This window comes from Dromiciops gliroides, chromosome 1 (assembly GCF_019393635.1).
Source record: "Dromiciops gliroides isolate mDroGli1 chromosome 1, mDroGli1.pri, whole genome shotgun sequence".
Classification (NCBI taxonomy): Eukaryota; Metazoa; Chordata; class Mammalia; order Microbiotheria; family Microbiotheriidae; genus Dromiciops; species Dromiciops gliroides.
The window spans coordinates 534,014,192-534,032,959 of record NC_057861.1 but is presented as its reverse complement, the minus strand read 5'-3'; the positions used below and the strand labels follow the sequence as shown (position 1 = coordinate 534,032,959).

Below are 18,768 nucleotides of genomic sequence, written 5' to 3'. Positions count from 1 at the left end.
AGAGAGCTAGGGTCAAATACCAACTCTTATACTTTCTAGTTATATGCCGTTGGGCAAGTGACTGATGCTCAACCTCAATTTCTTCATCTGTAAACTGGGAATAACAACATTTGCAGAATCCCACACAGGGTTGTTGTGAATACTGAGCAAAATTTAAAGTAGTATAGAAAACTATGGAGCCTGAATGCAGACTGAAGCATACTATTTTCATTTTTGTTGCTTTTTTGTTATTGTTCTTGTTTATTCTTGTGTGTTTTTCCTTTTGTTCTGATTAATGTGGAAATATGTTTAACGTGATAGTAACGTATAACCTATATCAAATTGCTTGCTGGCCTCGGTAAGGGGGAGGAAGGGAGGGTGGGAGAAAAATTTGGAACTCAAAAAATATCTTCACATGTAATTGAGAAAAATTAAAAATAAAATTTTAATTAACAAAATATGGAACTATAGAAATAAGTTAATTCTATTAGTGCAACCTATCATTTAAGGCATGCCTTTCATTATGATTTATAGGAAGAGCCTGGAAAATAAATAAGAGACTATTCTTACACTAAAATCCTTAGAGGTTGTTTTTTTTTTTTTTGGGGGGGGGTAGGCAATGGGGGTTAAGTGACTTGCCCAGGGTCACACAGCTAGTAAGTGTCAAGTGTCTGAGGTCGGATATGAACTCAGGTACTCCTGAAACCAGGGCCAGTGCTTTAACCACTGCGCCATCTAGCTGCCCCTAGAGTTATTTTTTAAAACAAAACAAAACAAAACTTGGTTCTCACTACCTGTAGTCCTAGAGCAAAGCTTCTTCTGCATCTGCAGGCACCCTACCAAATTAGAATAATTGCTCTGGATCTCATGATGCCAAAGGTCATCAGACAATAAGGAGCTAGATACAAGGAGGGAGTGGGCAGGGGCTATCTGACTGCTGACACCAGAAATACCTGATAAACCCATACACAGAACTGTGCACACAAACACCCATACTTCAGGAACTGAGGCCAGCTGCTTGACAATGTCCACCAATCTACTACAAATACTGCCCTTTGGTTTTCACCCTTGAAAGGCTACCCTTAATGCTATCATTAATAGTTTCACTTGGATTAAAATTGCCTACGGGTAGAAATTCAACCTGGGATTCTGCACCACAATATGGAAAGTCCTCCCATGTCCAGATGCACATAAGTAATTAGAAGACAGTAGCAATAGGGACTTAGGTTTTTTTTTCCTGTTTTTTTTTTTTCCGGGGCAATGGGGGTTAAGTGACTTGCCCAGGGTCACACAGCTAGTAAATGTCAAGTGTCTGAGGCCGGCTTTGAACCCAGGTACTCCTCAATCCAGGGCCAGTGTCACCTAGCCGCCCCTGAAATAGGACTTAGTACTTCCCATCCCCTTTATTAGATTGGGATAATACTCCCACGCCATGGCTATATCTCTGGCTTTTAGAAGCACTTGACCAGGTAAAAGTCACATAGTCTGATATAAAGAAAATTATATGTGAAGCTTAGGTACCAGGGATCTAGTCCCAGCTTCCTCAATGTTTTCTTGGGTGAACTGAGAAAAATCATTAAATGCTTAGGTTTCATTTTGCCTTTCTGTCAAGGAATGCTAGTAGCAATATCTCACTTTACTTATAAAGCTGAAAAAGAGATTCTAAGGGAAATTTCTTTGGAAAAAACCCCTCAGAAAATGTTTTATAAGATTTGTAAGATCTTTTGTTTCCGTTGTTATTTAGTTGTTTCAGTTGTGACCAACTCTTCATGATCCCATTTGGGTTTTCTTGGGAAAGAATACTGGAGTGATTTGTCATTTCCTTCTCTAGCTCATTTAAGAGATGAAGAAACTGGGGCAAACAGGGGTAAGTGACTTGCCCAAGGTCACACAGCTAGTGAGTATATGAGACCAAATTTGAACTCAGGAAGATGAGTCTTCCTGACTCTAGGCCCAGAGATCTTGTGCACTATGGCACCACTTAGCTGCTCCAAATAATATCTTACAACATCTAGGTACATATAATTCAGTATATAATGTCAAGATCCAAGGCTACAAAGCCATGGTTTGTTTTAAGAAGATCTAGCATATATTCAAAGAAATTCTGAACTGCTTTACTTGATTGCAACTGAACTTTGCAGTCTACGATCCATTTCACTGTGATCTTGATGAAGGGTTCCACTGATTTGGGTTTTAACCTTTTCATTTCTGTGCCTGGCCTTCACTCACTCACATCCTCTGAGTATTATGCAAAAACCTGACTGCACTCAAACTACCAGATTTGGGTAAGCTTTAATGACTTGCTTAGATGGCAGCATAGTGTAATGGATATGGTGCTGGGTTTCATTTGGTCAAGAACCGGATTTTAATCTTGCCTCTGACACTATCTGTGTGATACTATACAAAGCACTTAATCTGTGAGCCTCACTGCCTCATTTGAAAAATGAGGTAACAGTAGCCCAGATCACAGGCCTGTTGTGAGGATTGAATGAAATAATGCATGTAAAGTGCTTTGCAAATATTAAAGTAAATATTATGTATAATACCAGAAGATTTTTACAAGTTTGTTGTGTTGGTTTTTTATTGTACCCACCTTAGAAATTGTTATTAGGAAAGGGCTTAGCAAACTTTCAAGCACTATGTAAACATTGTTTATTGTTCTGTTATTGTTGTTGTTAGCTAAGGAGGGCCATAGACAGTGATAAGACCAAATTTATGTGAGGTGTGTGTATATATACATACATGTACATGTACACATACACATACACATACACATACACACACATGTGTGTACAATGATAATTACTAATACCTCAGCAGCACAGTCTATCAGAAAAAGTGCTTAGACCTTGGTTCTAATCCTAGGTCTGACATTTGCTATGTAAAATTAAGCCAATCTCTTTTTTCTCTTTTTTTTTTCATAACAGTATTTTATTATTTTCCAGTTACATGTAAAGATAGTTTTCAACATTTGTTTTTATATGATTTCAAATTTTTCTCCCTCCCAAGATAGCAAGCAATCTGATATAAGTTTTATATGTAGAATCACTTTAAACATATTTTTGCATTAGTCATGCTGTGAAAGAAGAATCAGAGCAAACAGGAAAAACCTCAAAAAAGGAAAAAAAAAAATAGAAATAGTATGGTTCAATCTGCATCTAAATTCCATAGTTCTTTTTTTCTGGATTTGGAGAGCATTTTCCATCATGAGTCCTTTAGAACTATTTTGGACCATTGTATTGTTGAGAAGAGTCAAGTCTATCACAGCTGATCAACATACAACATTGTTGATACTGTATACAATGTTCTGGTTCTGCTCATCTCACTCAGCATCAGTTCATGTAAATCCTTTCAGGTTTCTCTGAAATCTGCCTGTTCATCGTTTCTTACAGCACAATAGTATTCCATTACATTCATATACCACAACTTGTTCAGCCATTCCCCAATTGATGGGCATCCCCTCAATTTCCAATTCCTTGCCACCACAAAAAGAGCAGCTATAAATATAAATATTTTTGTACATGTGGGTCCTTTTCCCTTTAAGCCAATCTCTTAATCTGACTGAGTTAGTTTCCTTATCTATAAATTGAGGATGATAGAAGTTACACTATTTATCTCAGAGTAATATATTTTCTAAATGCACAAATGCATTTAGAAAATGCATATTACTGTAATACATATTATAAATATATAAATTATAAATATATTCTAATACATATAATAAAATATGCATTATAAAATGAATATTTTATTGTAAAATGCACATTTCATAATGGTTCACAACTTCAGGCATAGTTCAACTTCCCAATTATACCTTTTTGATTCCTTAGCCTGGACAGACCAATATCATGCATCTCAATGGCAGCAAGTAAAGGAAATCAATTAAACAAACAAATGAATAGATTGAAGAAGGGGAAAGAAGCATAAGAATTGTACTATTCTAACTACGTAGTATCATGATGAATGTAATTTCTCTTAAATTAGGAAATAAATTCTAGGTTCACACTCCCTGAAGGATGTAAAATATTAGAAGATTTTTTATGGTTCTAATCACAAACTCATTTCTCTAGCCACTACTGGCCATATCTAATTAGGGTGAAGTATGTTAATGATACAGCCACAAAGACAACCGACATCTTCAGTTGTGATATTAATTGTGTTTAAGAAAAGAAGCATGAATTGCGTTTATACAAGCTAATTAGTATGCATTTGCTAATTAATACTGGAAAGTCAAACTGCCTTTGTCTTGTCGACTGTAATTAGCTAAAGCTGTTTAAATTTCCATTCCCCCCACCCCACCCCAAGCAGTAAACTGATGGTTTGGGGCCAGCAAAATAATAATTGAGTCATGGGCTAGAAGAAATGGCACCAGTTCTCAGAACAAGGCAAGTAGATGTTGAATGAAACAAACACTGAATAAGCTCCTACTATGAGCAAGGCACTATTCTGGGTACTGGGGACAGAAAAAACCCCAAAAAAACAAAAGCAAAAAGCCCCAAATTGTCATTATCCTTACAGAGTTTACTGGAGCCCACAGCATGTAAAAAGGAAGAAAAAAAGGAAACATGATCTTCTGAGAAGGGAAAGAACACAAGGACTTGGGAATCAGTAACGTTAAACTTGCCTCCACACACAAACACCTAGTGGGCCTTGGCTATTTAATAAGGGAGCACCATGATTAAGTAAGTGCCAAGGGGTCATTCTTCCCAGAATTTTGACTACCAACATCTGGCCTAGCCCCCACCTTGGGGAACTGGGCTGAAGTAGTATGAGCTTCTAGAAAAGTAGAAGGGAGGGGTCATTTTTTCATCTTGCTGGTCATGTCCTCCCAGCTAGACAACATTCCTCAGGCAGGATTTCCCATCTCCCCATGCTTTATCATAATTGCTATTTAGCTTGGCATGGGGAGTGCCTGGCACAGAGAATCTCACAGGTGGGGGGTACTGCGGGTAGGGAGAAAACTTAGAAAGGCATCCGAATGTGCCTGTCTCACTTTTACATTTACAGAAATAGAAGAGTGTGGCATTTAGCACAAAGGAAGTGTTTAATAACTTTTCCCCCATTCATTCATCATTCATTCGCTGCAGAGATCAGAAGTCTTCCTGAGGGCCATAAGATGGCCTTTCTCATGAAAGGCTCTAAAACGAATGATTCCCATAACAGGTGGAGAATGATCAATTGCCCAAGAAACTGGTTACTCCCATGTAGAGACCTGTTCTACCAAAGCAAAACCTCTTAATTCAAAGAGTAGCAATGAACCAGTCAGTCAGGTGATCTGTTACTGTGTCATTTCTTGTCAATAATAACAGCAATGAAAAATAAAAGCTGCTGCCATTTTCTCCAAACTCTTTATCTGCCTTTGTACAAATTAAGCTTACTAAATAGACTAGAAATCAGGAAACCTTGGTTTGAATCAATTAGCAAGTAATTAGAGTTAGAGTCAATAAGCACTTCCTATGGGCCAGGTACTATGCTAAATAAAAAGATACAAATAAAGGCCTGAAACAGGCCCTGTACTCAGGGAGCTCACAATCTCATCTCATCAGGGAAGACAACACATAAAAAGAAGCTGATTCACAGTGGATTTCATCTTGCATAATTGTGAGTTTCCAGAGATCATCAAGTCCAGGAAAGCAATGGGCAGGAAACCTATTTGGCATTTTACTATTGTAAAATAGTATCCATAAAATAAGGATGATCGAAGTTGCACTATTTATCTCAGAGTTTCCATAATCAGACATTGTGCTATTAAGTGAAGGGCATTTAAAGAAAGGTGGAGGGGGCAGCTAGGTGGCACAGTGGATAAAGCACCAGCCCTGAATTCAGGAGGACCTGAGTTCAAATCTGACCTCAGACACTTGGCACTTACTAGCTGTGTGATCCTGGGCAAGTCACTTAACCCTCATTGCCTTGCCAAAAAAAAAAAAAAAAAGAGAGAGAGAGAGAAAGAAAAAAGAAAGGTGGAAACTTGGTCTCTGCCCTAATAGGAGAAAACTTGCAAAAAACTATACATGCAAGAGATACATACAAACATACACACACACACACACACACACACACACACACAGAGAAATGTATAGAAATATAGATAGATGGACAGAGACAGGTAATCTCAGATGGAAGACGTTAGCAATTGGGGAGGGATGCAAGGAGGGGCACTGGGAAAGATCTTCTGAAGAAGGTCGGATTTATGCCAAGTACTGCAGAAGGCAGAGACAAGGGAGAGAACATTCAGGGGAGGGGGAAGGGGTAGCATCCCACCTTTACCACTAATGTATAACTTTGAGAAACTATCTATACCTTTGTGTCCTTCTCTGTTAAATAAACCAATTGGACTAGATAATCACTGTGGTTCTTCCAGCTTTAACATTATAATTTTATTTTATTTATTTTTACAAACATTTATTTTATTTTGTCCAGTACATGTAAAAGTAGTTTTCAACATTCATTTTCATAAGATTTAGAGTTCCAAATTCTTCTCCCTCCCTCCCTTTCCTCCCCCCTCCACAAGACAGCAACCAATCTGATACAGGTTATATTTGTACAACCCACAAGTACTCTTTTTTTTTTCTTTTAGTCTGTGTTCAGTCAATATCAGTTCTTTCTCTGGGAATGGATAGTATGCTTTATCATTAGCCATTTGGGATTGTCTTGGATCATGGCATTGCTGAGAGAAGTCAAGTCATTCACAATTGCTCATAAAACAATACTGCTGTCACTGTGCACAATGTTCTCCTGGTTCTGCTCACTTCACTATACATCAGTTCATACAAGTCTTTCCAGGTTTTTCTGAAATCATCCTGCTTGTCATTTCTTATAGCACAACAATATTCCATTAAAATCATATACTACAGCTTCTTCAGTCATTCCCCAATTGATGGACATTCCTTCAATTTTGCTATAAATATTTTTTGTACAGTTTTTTCCCCCTTTTCTCTTTTTCATTTTCTTTTTTTTTGTGAGGTCCTTCTGACTCCAGGGCCGGTGCTCTATCCACTGTGCCACCTAGCTGCCCCTCTCTTTTTCACAATTACTATTGTTAACTATTTCCCTCCATCCTATTCCCTTCCCCATAATATTTACTCTATTATCTATCTTCTTTCACCCTATCCGTCCTCAAAAGGGATTTGCTTCTGACTGCCCCCTCCCCCAATTTGCCCTCCCTTCTTTTGCACCTCCCTCTTTATCCCCTTCCCCTCCTCTTTTCTTGCTGGTTTAGACAAATTACTCCACACAGTTGAGTGTGTTATGTTATTCCCTCCTTGAGCCAACTCTGATGAAATTAAGGTCTTTGAGCCAATTCTGATGGGTGTAAAGTTCATTTACTGCCCTGCTCCTCCCCCATCTCTCCCCCCACTCCATATGCCCTTTCCTGTTTCTTTCATGTGGAATTTCACCCCTTGCTACCTCTCCCCTTCCCCCTCAACAGTATAATTTTAAGTTCATTGAACAACCCGTCTGCGATATACTCCACAGAGTACCAAGGGGAGATGTGACAGAAATGAAAGGCATAGTTCCCCACCCTCGGGAAAAAGATTTATCTGGCAATGTTCAAGAAACATTGAAACACACAAACTCACAAAGTAACATATGGATCATTATGAAATACTATGGATTGTCAACATTTCCTAACAAGCTGCTTTCCTGGACTTGATGACCTACAGAAACTCATCATTCTGCAAGATCAAATCAACTTTGAAACTCGCACTGGCACCCCTAGTCCCCATTAAACTTCATCATGCCACCACACCAATGACCTTCCACCTCCCTTTTAGGTACAGTCTTCCCCATTAGATTAAGTTCCTTGAGGGCAGAGACTGTCATTCTCTTCTTTGTATCTCCAACACTTAGGACTGGGACTGGCCCATAATAGCTACTTAATAAAATGCTTATTGAATAACTCCCAATGAATATACCACAAACAGAATAAACATTTGCAGAGAAGACCCTGAATAAAGGAATAATCTAAGAGGGATGAAGTAATAAAGGAATGATGTTTAGAGGCCACATTTGGGGAATGGTCTGATAAAGCTACAGACTCCTGTACATATCCTCTTAGTCATACTCCTGGGAACACACGGTATTAGCAGAACAAGAAGAGGCAGGAGAGTCATCACAAAGTTACCGTGTTCCCTCTGGAAACTGACTGGTGACCTAGCAGGCTGTCTGATGGTGCCTGACAGGTGTTTATTCCATTTCACTTACAACAGCAGAGAATTCCATTCATAGATGGAGCTGCTGAAAAGTAGCAATGTAGCTACATCAGTCAGAACTCAGGACAAATAATGCCTTAAGTCTCCTTAGCCACCCCAGTTTAGCATCAAAGTAATAATGGGAGGGTGAAAAATCAAGGGGATAAAGTAGAAATCCCAATTGGGACAACAGGTGGAGCAAGGTTTTGACACCTGAAATTTGAGTGCTGAAGATAGATAACAAGGACAGAAGAGCAGCCACAGAGTGAAAGGGGAAATGGACTGAGGCCATATCCTGCAATCACGCATTAAGGGCTCCAAAAGAGAGGTGACCTGGGAGAGGAACATCTAATGCACTTTTCACATAATATCGGCTTCTAGAGCTATTCGTGCTGGCGTCTTATCTGACCTCTACTAACCCATACATTCATGAGACTTAATTCAGCTTTTTATTTTTCCTGGTTTCTAGGAGAGTGCTCGGCACAGTCTGCACTTAATAAATGCTACTGGGATGTACTGTATGGTACCATCTTGTCCTGTAGCATCATTTCACCAAATCTGTCCCACTAAAGGTGAGAATGGGGAAGAAAGCAGGGCAGAAGAGGGGAGGAAAACTGTAGCAAGAATCACACCTGAGCCCTAAGATGATCCTGTCATCTAACTCCCTATTTAACCCTGGAAAGATACTTTATCTCTTTATATTCAACAATTTCTCCAGCTGTAATGAGGGATTCAGCTATAGGAATTCTGCCTCTTCATTCCCCTGCACACACTTCATATTTAACTTCCAGAATAGCATACTCAGTGATTCTAGTCAGAAGGTACTTGATCACAATATTAGGCCAAGTCAGGAGGGGCATGTAGGGCCTAGATGGGACAGCAATTACACATGCGAGTCATAAAGCAATACAGGCTGATTCCACTAGACTCAAAAACATGTCCTAATAAATCCAACACGCAACCCAACACATCCAACTGATTATAGCTTAATCTGCAATCCACTGAGACAGTCAAGGGCCTCTTCAAATCACATCAACTTAGCCACCCAAGGATCCATTGGTGGTTTGTTGACTCCAAATCCGTGGTATGTGGCATCCAAAAAAGACAAGACATAATGTCAGCAGCCTTTACCCTCTATCTCTTGCCCCCCTGCCCAAAGAAATAGCATCGAAAGAATTGTTGATTTCTTTTCTTGCAAAACTTAGAGTAAAGCAATCAGCTAATTGGATGCCATATAAGGCCTCTTTAGGAGGCTGGGGATTCCAGATTCAAGGACATCTTTAGGGGCAATTTCTGAAATGTTTCTAACCACACTCCACATCCTTCTCATGTGGTTAGAACAAATTCATTTCTAATTCTTCTTGGCCTTGTGCACATTACAGGAAACAAGGCCCTTGGGCATGTTTCAATTCAGGTCAACATTCAGGAAGAGATGCATGTTGACATACACAACATCAGGATCTCCCCAGGGTTGGGTTGGTTTTTTGGTTGTTTTTTTTCAAATGGATGCAGCAGTCTTCAAAAAACACATCCCTTCCCAGCTTCTTAGTCAATAGGAAATAAACTCTACACTTCTGAGGTCTCAAAAACCGCTATAGAATGAATTACTGACAAAGTCAGAATCAAGGAATAAGGAAGTCACAGGACAGAAACCCAGTGGAGAGCTAGCTCTCTGTCTAAAACTGTCCCTATTCCTCAATTTGATTAAATACTCCCACCTCAGTTAACTGTAGGAAATGAGGAAAGCAGCAGGATAGCTAATCTAAGATCAGAGTTAACTCAATAATTATCTAAATTTGGTTTTAGAGTATAGGGATAGATGCATTCTGGTAGACACATGAACATCCTTTCACAAACTCTCCATCTCCCAGATATCAGCAGTTTATAAGCATGAGGTAGATGGTGGAGGAAGGGGTGGGAAGGACTATGAAAATCTACTGACAGATTCACATAGATACCTCCACTCATTTTGGAACTTGGTGACTGCAATCACTTCACTTATTGTAGAGTTAAAACCAGAGCTGCATCCAGAAATACTAAATTATAATAAATAAAACAGGTTCGGGGTATTTTTGCCAAGAAAATGTGATGCTGTGTATGAACATTCAAAATGTGAACACAAGGACCAAATACTCAACACAGCTCAAAAATTTAAAAAGACATTATCAAAGCAGACTAGTAAAGCCCTACCTCTAAGCTTACTTGAAGTCTCTTATCATATCCTAAGCTTACATTAAGAGAGCAAGTGAAGCAAGCAGATTATGAAAGAAATCTGCCGCTTTCATTAACCCTTTCAAACCAAAGACTAACAGAAGGAACAAAGGTTCTGGAAGAAGGAACAGCAAAAATAATCTTGTCAAAGTATAAATCTTTTGCTGAACAAGAAGAGTGGGATAAGCAAACAAATCTTTCAACCTGTTTCGGCAGGGTGGTAACTCGCCTTCAAATAGCAAAAATCATTTAACAGGACAGGATTTACATGCTAGGGGCCAAAGATTATCATGACAATGCCTGACAGAAGCACATGGAAACTTACCATTTCAGCTCTTTCTTTCTGATTTCCCAATTCTTCTAGGGCTTGGGATAGTTGAACCTTCAAGAAAAGGAGAGGACAGGGTTAAAGACAGAGCAAACCAATATTTGTAAGTTACTATAAGGCCTTATGCTTAGTGATCAGACCTTCTCACAGCCTTTAGCTTTGAGACCTTTAGAACTCCTGAAAAAGTAAGTAGTACCAATTAATTATAATTGTATTGGAACTCAAGCGACAGGTGAGATAAAAAATACCTAGGTTCAAGTCCTGGCTCTCACACTTGACCTTGGTTAAGTCACTACTCTTGATAAACCTTAGCTTTTTCATCTGTCAACTGGGAATAATAATATTTTCCATGGAAAGGTCTTTAAAAGAAAAAAAAGAATTTCTATTTTATCCTAGATGCAAAAGGGAGCAGCCAGTGGAGTTTACTGAGTAGAGGAGGGACATCATGAGATCTTCAGCCAAGGAAAACCACTTTGGAAGTTGTGTAGAAGGTGGATTGAATGGGGAAACCAAATAGGAGGTCCCTGCAAATCATCCAAGTGAGAAGGGAGAAGAGCCTGAATCAGGTGGTATCTATGTGAGTACAGATGCAGGAGGCTGTGGAGACAGAAATGCCAGCATTTGGCAACTGATGAGGTGTCTGGGTGCCAAAGCTGCCAATCGGGGAGACTGCAATTAAGAGGAAAAGGTAAATATGAGAAAGAGGTAGGATTGGGAGGGAAAGATAATGAATTCAGTTTTGGACATGTAGAGTTGGTCTATGAAATGGCCAATTCAAAATGTTCAATTGATTGCTGATGATGTGGGATTAGTGAGTCCTAAGCACAGAGATGATAACTGAGCCCGTGGAAGCTGATGAGGTTCTGAAGAGAGTGGAGGGAGAGAATGCCCAGGGCAGACTCTTGGAGTTCATCCACAGTTTAGGGTATGATATGGACGATGATACAGCAAAGGGGATTGAGAAGTAGAAGACAAACAAGTAGAAGAGGCAGGAAAGAAGACTGTCTTGAAAGCCCAGAGAAGAGAGAGTATCCTGCAGGAGAGAGTGGTTCATCACCTCAAATGCCAGAGAGAGGACAAGGAGGCTGAGGACTGAGAGAGGACCAATAGATCTTATCATTTAGAGAGCACTGATAATGCTGAAGGGGGCAATTTCAGTTGAGTAATGAGGTTGGAACCCAGAATGCAGAGGGCTAAGGAATGAGTAAAAGGAAGGAGGGACAAACAAGCACAGACAGTTACTTTAAGATGTTCAGCTTAGAAAGGAAGGAGATATATAGGATTATAGCCCTGAGTTGTCTACCGCTCAGCATGGCTGAAGATGTCAAAGGCCGAGCATGTCCCTTATCATCACCACTGTCTAAGCCTCCATATACATCTAGGTGACCATATGAAACAACTGGCAGTGTACACCACTGGCAGTGTATCCTTGCAGAGAAAGCTTTAGTATCCAATGGAAGAAAGGCAAGTCTTCATAAAAGAAATTACTGAAGGGAATGACACTATCAACAGATGGGCATCAATAAGACTCCTATAGTATGTCACAGGGAGCAGATGGACACAAATAGAAGTCTCAGAGACTCTAAAGGGAAAAGATGATGCTTTATTATTAGGGATAGGACACAGGTAGAATCCTGATCAATGAAAACTCTTCAAGGAGGGAATGAAAGTAAGGAGAAATCTGGGGGTAGAAAGTATTTCACTCGCCTCCTCATATACCAGACACATAATATGCACTTGATAAATATTTCTGTTTAGTTAACTGAAACAAAGCCTATGAAAAATGTCATAATGGGTTATCCTTGTGCTGCTGCAGAGTGCCTTAGACTTCATGGGCATGTTGTTTTCAACTCTTCTGGTAACACTTATTAAGATTCACTCTGTAATAAAGTTATTTCTATTTTGTCTTATCATCCTTACTAGACTGTAAGCTGCATGAAGACTAGCACAGTGCTTTATCCTGTACATAAAAAGGCCTCAATAAATGCTTAATGGAGTTAGTTGGCTTAAAGAAATCATTTCATCTAACTTTTCAAAAGATTAACAAAAAACAAAATCCAAGTAGAATGTTTCTCTCCTACAGATAAATAAATACTCTTGCTATACCTGGATATTCATTAAAATCTCACTGCCACATTTCTGCAGTGTGTGAGCTAGGTTTTCTAAACACGGTAAGTCAAAGCAATAAAAAAAGAAAAATATTAACCCCAAAAAGGAAAGCTCACTGAAATAATACCAAATCAAACAAACAAGCAAAAAACTCCCAAACTACCCATCTAAGACTTCAACATGTAGTGTGGTGAATATGAGACTGAAATCCTCCAAGCAAATGTAATTATACATAGTCCCACTGGCCTTAGCCTCAGCTCTCAGCAGAGGCACCAAGAAAGTTGTTGGTCTGATCCGTGAAAAAGCTATAACAATACAGCATGTTACTAAAACACTTTGAGCTCTGCCAAGATGGATGTGGTTTTAGCATAAGCCTAGAACTGAGCATGAGGAAATGAAATGCTTTAAGTAAACACGGCTGGAGATGTTGGGGCTGGATAGGAAGGTGGAATGAGAGCAAGGGAGAAAAGAAAGATTCAAGAACAAAGCAAAAAATACTATTTCCACAAGGTTTGATGCTACAGGACCAAGGGGACTGTCTGTAAATTCCCTGGCACCTGAGAGTAAATTTTGCACAAATATTTAATCAGGAAGAATTATATCAACACCAAGGCAGCCAGGGGAAAAAAACAAACAGAAAGGTAATACAAAGCATATTTTTGGCAAGTGTGTTTGCAAAAGATTTTCTTTAGGGGAAGAAATTGTTTGTTTGTTTTTTTCCTAGGATGGACTAAAAGAGAATGAATGTGTTGGAATAAGTCCTTAAGTATGTCTAGGAGGCTTATTACTGCATGAAGAGGTTTTGAACCTACAACTTCTTGTGCTAGCAGCAAGAGAACACAATCACTCTAACAGTTCATATTCTCAGATATTTTACAGGACTAGGCAATGTCACTACAAGGCATAATCCAATGAAATGGGGGGGGGCGGGGTGGAGAAGCTGCTTAATCCTATAAAAAGTGTGAACAAATTCATTAGTAAGCAAGTGCCAAATGGCTATACTCACGAACCCAAACTCTGTACTAATGTATCCAGTACTTGCATCGGGTTTTCTCCCAGGCAGAAGTAAACAGAGAAGCATGAACATATAAACACACACACACACACACACACACACACACACACACGTACGTTTATTTAAAAGTGACTGTCGGGCAGCTAGATGGCGCAGTGGATAGAGAACCAGCCCTGGAGTCAGGAGTACCTGAGTTCAAATCTGGCCTCAGACACTTAACACTTACTAGCTGTGTGACCCTGGGCAAGTCACTTAACCCCAACTGCCTCACTAAAAACAAACAAACAAACAAAAAAAAGTGACTGACATTCTTTTAAAAAACTGGAAGTGGTGCTCATTTCTAGTTGCCTCTAGAGTTAGTTTTTATACCACAAAGGAAATTCCATCTCATAATTTTAGATACACAGAGTAAACGGTTTACTTATAAAACTCTAAATATACACACACTCATACTCACAGAGAGAATAAAGGGAGGAGAGTAAAAATTAATTTTTAAACAGAATCACACTTCCTAAAAATGAACATAGTAAATCAGAAGAAACAACTAGAAACAGTGCCTTCTTCAACAGACCCAAGGTACAGATTCTAACCTTACAAAAACCTTACCTGGGGTCAACCTCATCTTGGCCCTCCTTACTCTCAATATGATTCTGAATTCTAGACTACCAACCTCTTCAGTAGCTAGATGCCACCAGTCAAAAGAGTTGACAGCAATATTCCAGCTAGACTGCTAGAAAATGTAAATTAATCAACAAAAGCATGACAGACACACGTTTTTAATTAGGAAAGAGAAATTAGGCTTCGAACTTACTAAACATCTCACTTAATCAGAATGCTTCTGAAAGCCTGCCAACTACCACAGAATATAAGAAAACATTGAGGTGAGCAGGAAAGGTATACGGATGTAAAGCTTCTAGAAACCAGTTTCTCTGATCTAAAGGGCTTCCTTTGCAACAATAAAGGGAAAGTTTCATTTTTACATTCCACAAAACCCTTCACTCTTTACCAGTATAAATCACACACTATTCCTCCCTTCATTTTTTACTCAAGCAAATCAGCAGTCACATCACATGATGGGAACTCAGTGGAAAAAGGGGCTGTTTCTCCCCATCGCCCGCCCTAGAAAACTCTCTTCTAATCTACACTCAAGTGACCAGCGCAAGAGATACAAGGAACCAAAGAACTGAAGAAAGAGGTCACTGACAGAGGATGTAGAGAACTACTTGTTGAAGGGGGTGGGGGAAGAGGTACAAAGAGCACAGAAGGCACAGGCCTTGACTCCAAGAAGATTCTATTTTAGTTTTCACATTTGACTTTCATTCTCCCTCCACTCAATGAAATGGTAACTTTAATGAACTCTTTTTTTTTTTTAAGTGAGGCAATTGGGGTTAAGTGACTTGCCCAGGGTCACACAGCTAGTAAGTGTCTGAGGCCGGATTTGAACTCAGGTACTCCTGACTCCAGGGCCGGTGCTCTATCCACTGCGCCATCTAGCTGCCCCTTCTAATGAACTCTTGATTTTTTGTTTTTTGGGTTTTGTTTTTTCTTTCAGGGCAATGGTTAAGTGACTTGCCCAGGGTCACACAGCTAGTAAGTATCAAGTGTCTGAGGCCGGATTTGAACTCTTGACTCCAGGGCCAGTACCTTATCCACTGTACCACCTAGCTGCCTCCACTGTAATGAACTCTTTCTGCTTAAACATTGGCAAGACTTAACCACGATCCTCTTTTTTTTTTTAAGTGAGGCAACTGGGGTTAAGTGACTTGCCCAGGGTCACACAGCTAGTAAGTGTTAAGTGTCTGAGGCCGGATTTGAACTCAGGTCCTCCTGACTCCAGGGCCGGTGCTCTATCCACTGCGCCACCTAGCTGCCTCAACCACAATCCTCTTACTGAAGTGGTTCAGAGACTGGGGAGAAAAAAAAAAAGCCAAGATCCCTGCCATTAACCCAGGAATTATGGAAGAGCTGACCACAAGTGAGACATAGTATAAAACACAATGGAGTAAGGACTCCCAAAAAGGAGCCCCTTACCTGAACTGAAGAATGAAACGGAGTTGGGTCAGCAGCCAAAATCTGTTACCTACAGACTGTGTTTTATCTATCTATCTATTTTTTTTTTTGCAGGGCAATTAGGGTTAAGTGACTTGCCCAGGGTCACACAGCTAGTGTCAAGTGTCTGAGGTCAAATTTGAACTCAGGTCCTCCTGAATCCAGAGCTGGTTCTTTATCCACTGCGCCACCTAGTTGCCCCAGACTGTGTTTTAAAGCTTTCTTTTTGGGATACGTAAAAACAAAAATCACCTTTGTCACCCACAAATGTGAAGGTCAACCTGGTGAGAAGCCCATTAGCAGTCTTAGTCACATCTCTTCAAGGTTGTAATGCAGGAAGAGAGTTGACCAAACAACCATAATCATGGCACATAATGTTGAAACCAGAACGACATTTCTGAGTTATTCAGATTTCTTCCTTGTACCCTTTGAGGTAATGCTTTTCCTTAAACATCTTCCCAACACAGTACTTGCGATTGACAGGGGAATATTTCAAACCCTCAAAAGCAAATATGGAGGGGGCGGGGGGGGGGGGGTGGCGGAAGAGCGGCATGGAGGGGAAGGGAAAGACACACCAGCTGATATTGTGGTGTGAATCACAAAGATCAAGAACACTGCTGCCAGCTAAGCTGCATGTGGGTGGAAGTCACAGGGACAAGAAGCTCAGACTCAGAGACCAGAGTGTGGTCAGGGAGGATTATTAAGGCACAAGAGCTTAATGAATCAACCCATTACAATCTGTTCATTATAAGACAGGTGGCTCAATTGTTCACATCAACAGCCCCAAACCTCTAGAAATGAACTGGTAGCCAATGGACTTACATGATGAACGAGTCATTCAAGGGAAAGAGTCACTCACAGGAAGTAATTAAGCTCCACAATCACTAGTGAACAATATCTTTCTAACCTTCTCCCCCCTTCACTCTACAATGAACAGATCTAAGTGCACCCTGCTGAACCTGCAGTAATTCAATTCACTGCTCCATATTCAGGCACGGTCACAAAATAGGTGTGCAATTAAAGCTCAATACCAACAGCTTGGAGCAGTGGAATTGAATAATTATACACACAAACACTGAATACACCAAAATACCGCATGCTTTTTGAAAGTCATACACCTGTACATGTTAGAAAGGTGAGCCCACCTGTTCTGTCTCTAGAACAGCAATCTGGGTGTAGCAGAAACTCCCGCCCAGCAACAGTGCTCTATTGGCAAGCCTGATGAATGAATGGCTTTTGCTTTTTAAGCACAACTTGCAAAAGTCACTGTATACAGAAAGTTGCCGTTCCCATAGCAACTCTATTCACTCACATTCCAGGCACTGGAGGAATCGAATTTAATAACCTAACTGGTAATGCAAAATGAGTAAAGCACATTTAAATTGGAGAATTCAAATGTTACTTTACCAAAACAGTCTCCATTTAATTTCCCAGTGTGGGCTTTTTCTTTCCTGTCATTTGAAAGAGAGTCACTATGCAAGGTTCTTCTTTCTTTTAATCATTATTACAAAATTAAGGAGTACCAAGCTTATTTCCTAAGAAGTGTTCCCTCTTTCAAATTCAGCAAACAGATATTTATTGGGTGCCCACTATGTACAAAGGGCCATGCTGTTGTTTTGGGGAACACAAAGGAGTAAGAGACAGTGCCCTCAAAGACCTTACAATCTAGTTAGAGGGATAATCTGCAAACCTGAAAAATTAACAAAAATAAATAGCATAAATAACAGTTCAAGGAAACAAGAGAAGAGATGGTATGATGTCCTGGTGACTGTGAGAACATGAAGAATATACAAACAGTAACAGTTAGGAGTTGCCAATAAAAGCTATGTATTCCTTCCTCACATCTTGAAGCACTTTGTCCATTTTTTTATGCTCATAGTCTTTTCTGTATTATAGGCATGATATATCTCTATATATCTGTCTCTGCCTTTGTCACAAACCATTCTATCCTAAGTTCTACACCGACAGGGAATTGTTTTTGTATCTCCCAAAGCACCGTGCATTTTTCCCACCAGAAGGTAATAATTGTTTAATAGTTGATATATGAATGGGAGCAATCGTGAGGAAAATTCCAGATTGAATTATTATATGTTGCTTAGCACAATGCCTCAAACCTAGTAGGAACTCAATATTTACTGAATGAATAAATAAGCACTTAGAAAATAAAGAAGAAATCACTAAAATCCAGCAGGGAAGCTAAGAAAAAGTCATGGTAAACATTCAAATCCTTTTGAGACAATATCATAAAACTGTTAGATATGAGGTTTACCATACACATAGTACACTTTGATTTTGGCAAGACACTAAACATAGTTTCCTATTATTTCTTGTGAACAATATGGGCAAATTACATTACATTTAAAAGATTTTACACAAACAAAACCAATGCAACCAAGATTAGAAGGAAAGTAGAAAGCAGGAAAATAATTTTTACAGCCTATTTTTTTTCTTTTTACTTTTTATTAAGGTCTTATTTCTCAAAAATATAACTGAGTCAAATTTATAAGACTACAAGTCATTCTCCACTTGAGAAATGGTCAAAGGATAGGAATAGGCAGTTTTCAGATGAAGAAATTTGAGCTATCTTATAGTCATATAAAAATGCTTGGGGCAGCTAGGTGGCGCAGTGGATAGAGCACCGGCCCTGGAGTCAGGAGTACCTGAGTTCAAATCCGGCCTCAGACACTTAACACTTACTAGCTGTGTGACCCTGGGCAAGTCACTTAACCCCAATTGCCTCACTAAAAAACAAACAACAAAAAATGCTCTAAGTCACTATTGATTAGAGAAATGCAAATAAAAACAATTCTGAGGTACGACCTCACAACTATCAGATTGGCTAATCTGCCAGAAAAGTAAAATGATAAACACTGGAGAAGTTGTGA

General features: G+C 39.5%; 1 protein-coding gene across 1 annotated transcript in view; it reads right to left on the bottom strand.

Annotated features, from left to right (window-relative positions):
• MAD1L1 (mitotic arrest deficient 1 like 1) overlaps window positions 1-18,768 on the bottom strand; it is an 899,456-nt gene that overhangs the window by 419,360 nt on the left and 461,328 nt on the right. The window contains exon 16 of the mRNA XM_043978850.1: window positions 10,708-10,764. Within this exon, the coding sequence (XP_043834785.1) occupies window positions 10,708-10,764 (57 nt within the window). The remainder of the gene's footprint in view (window positions 1-10,707; window positions 10,765-18,768) is intronic.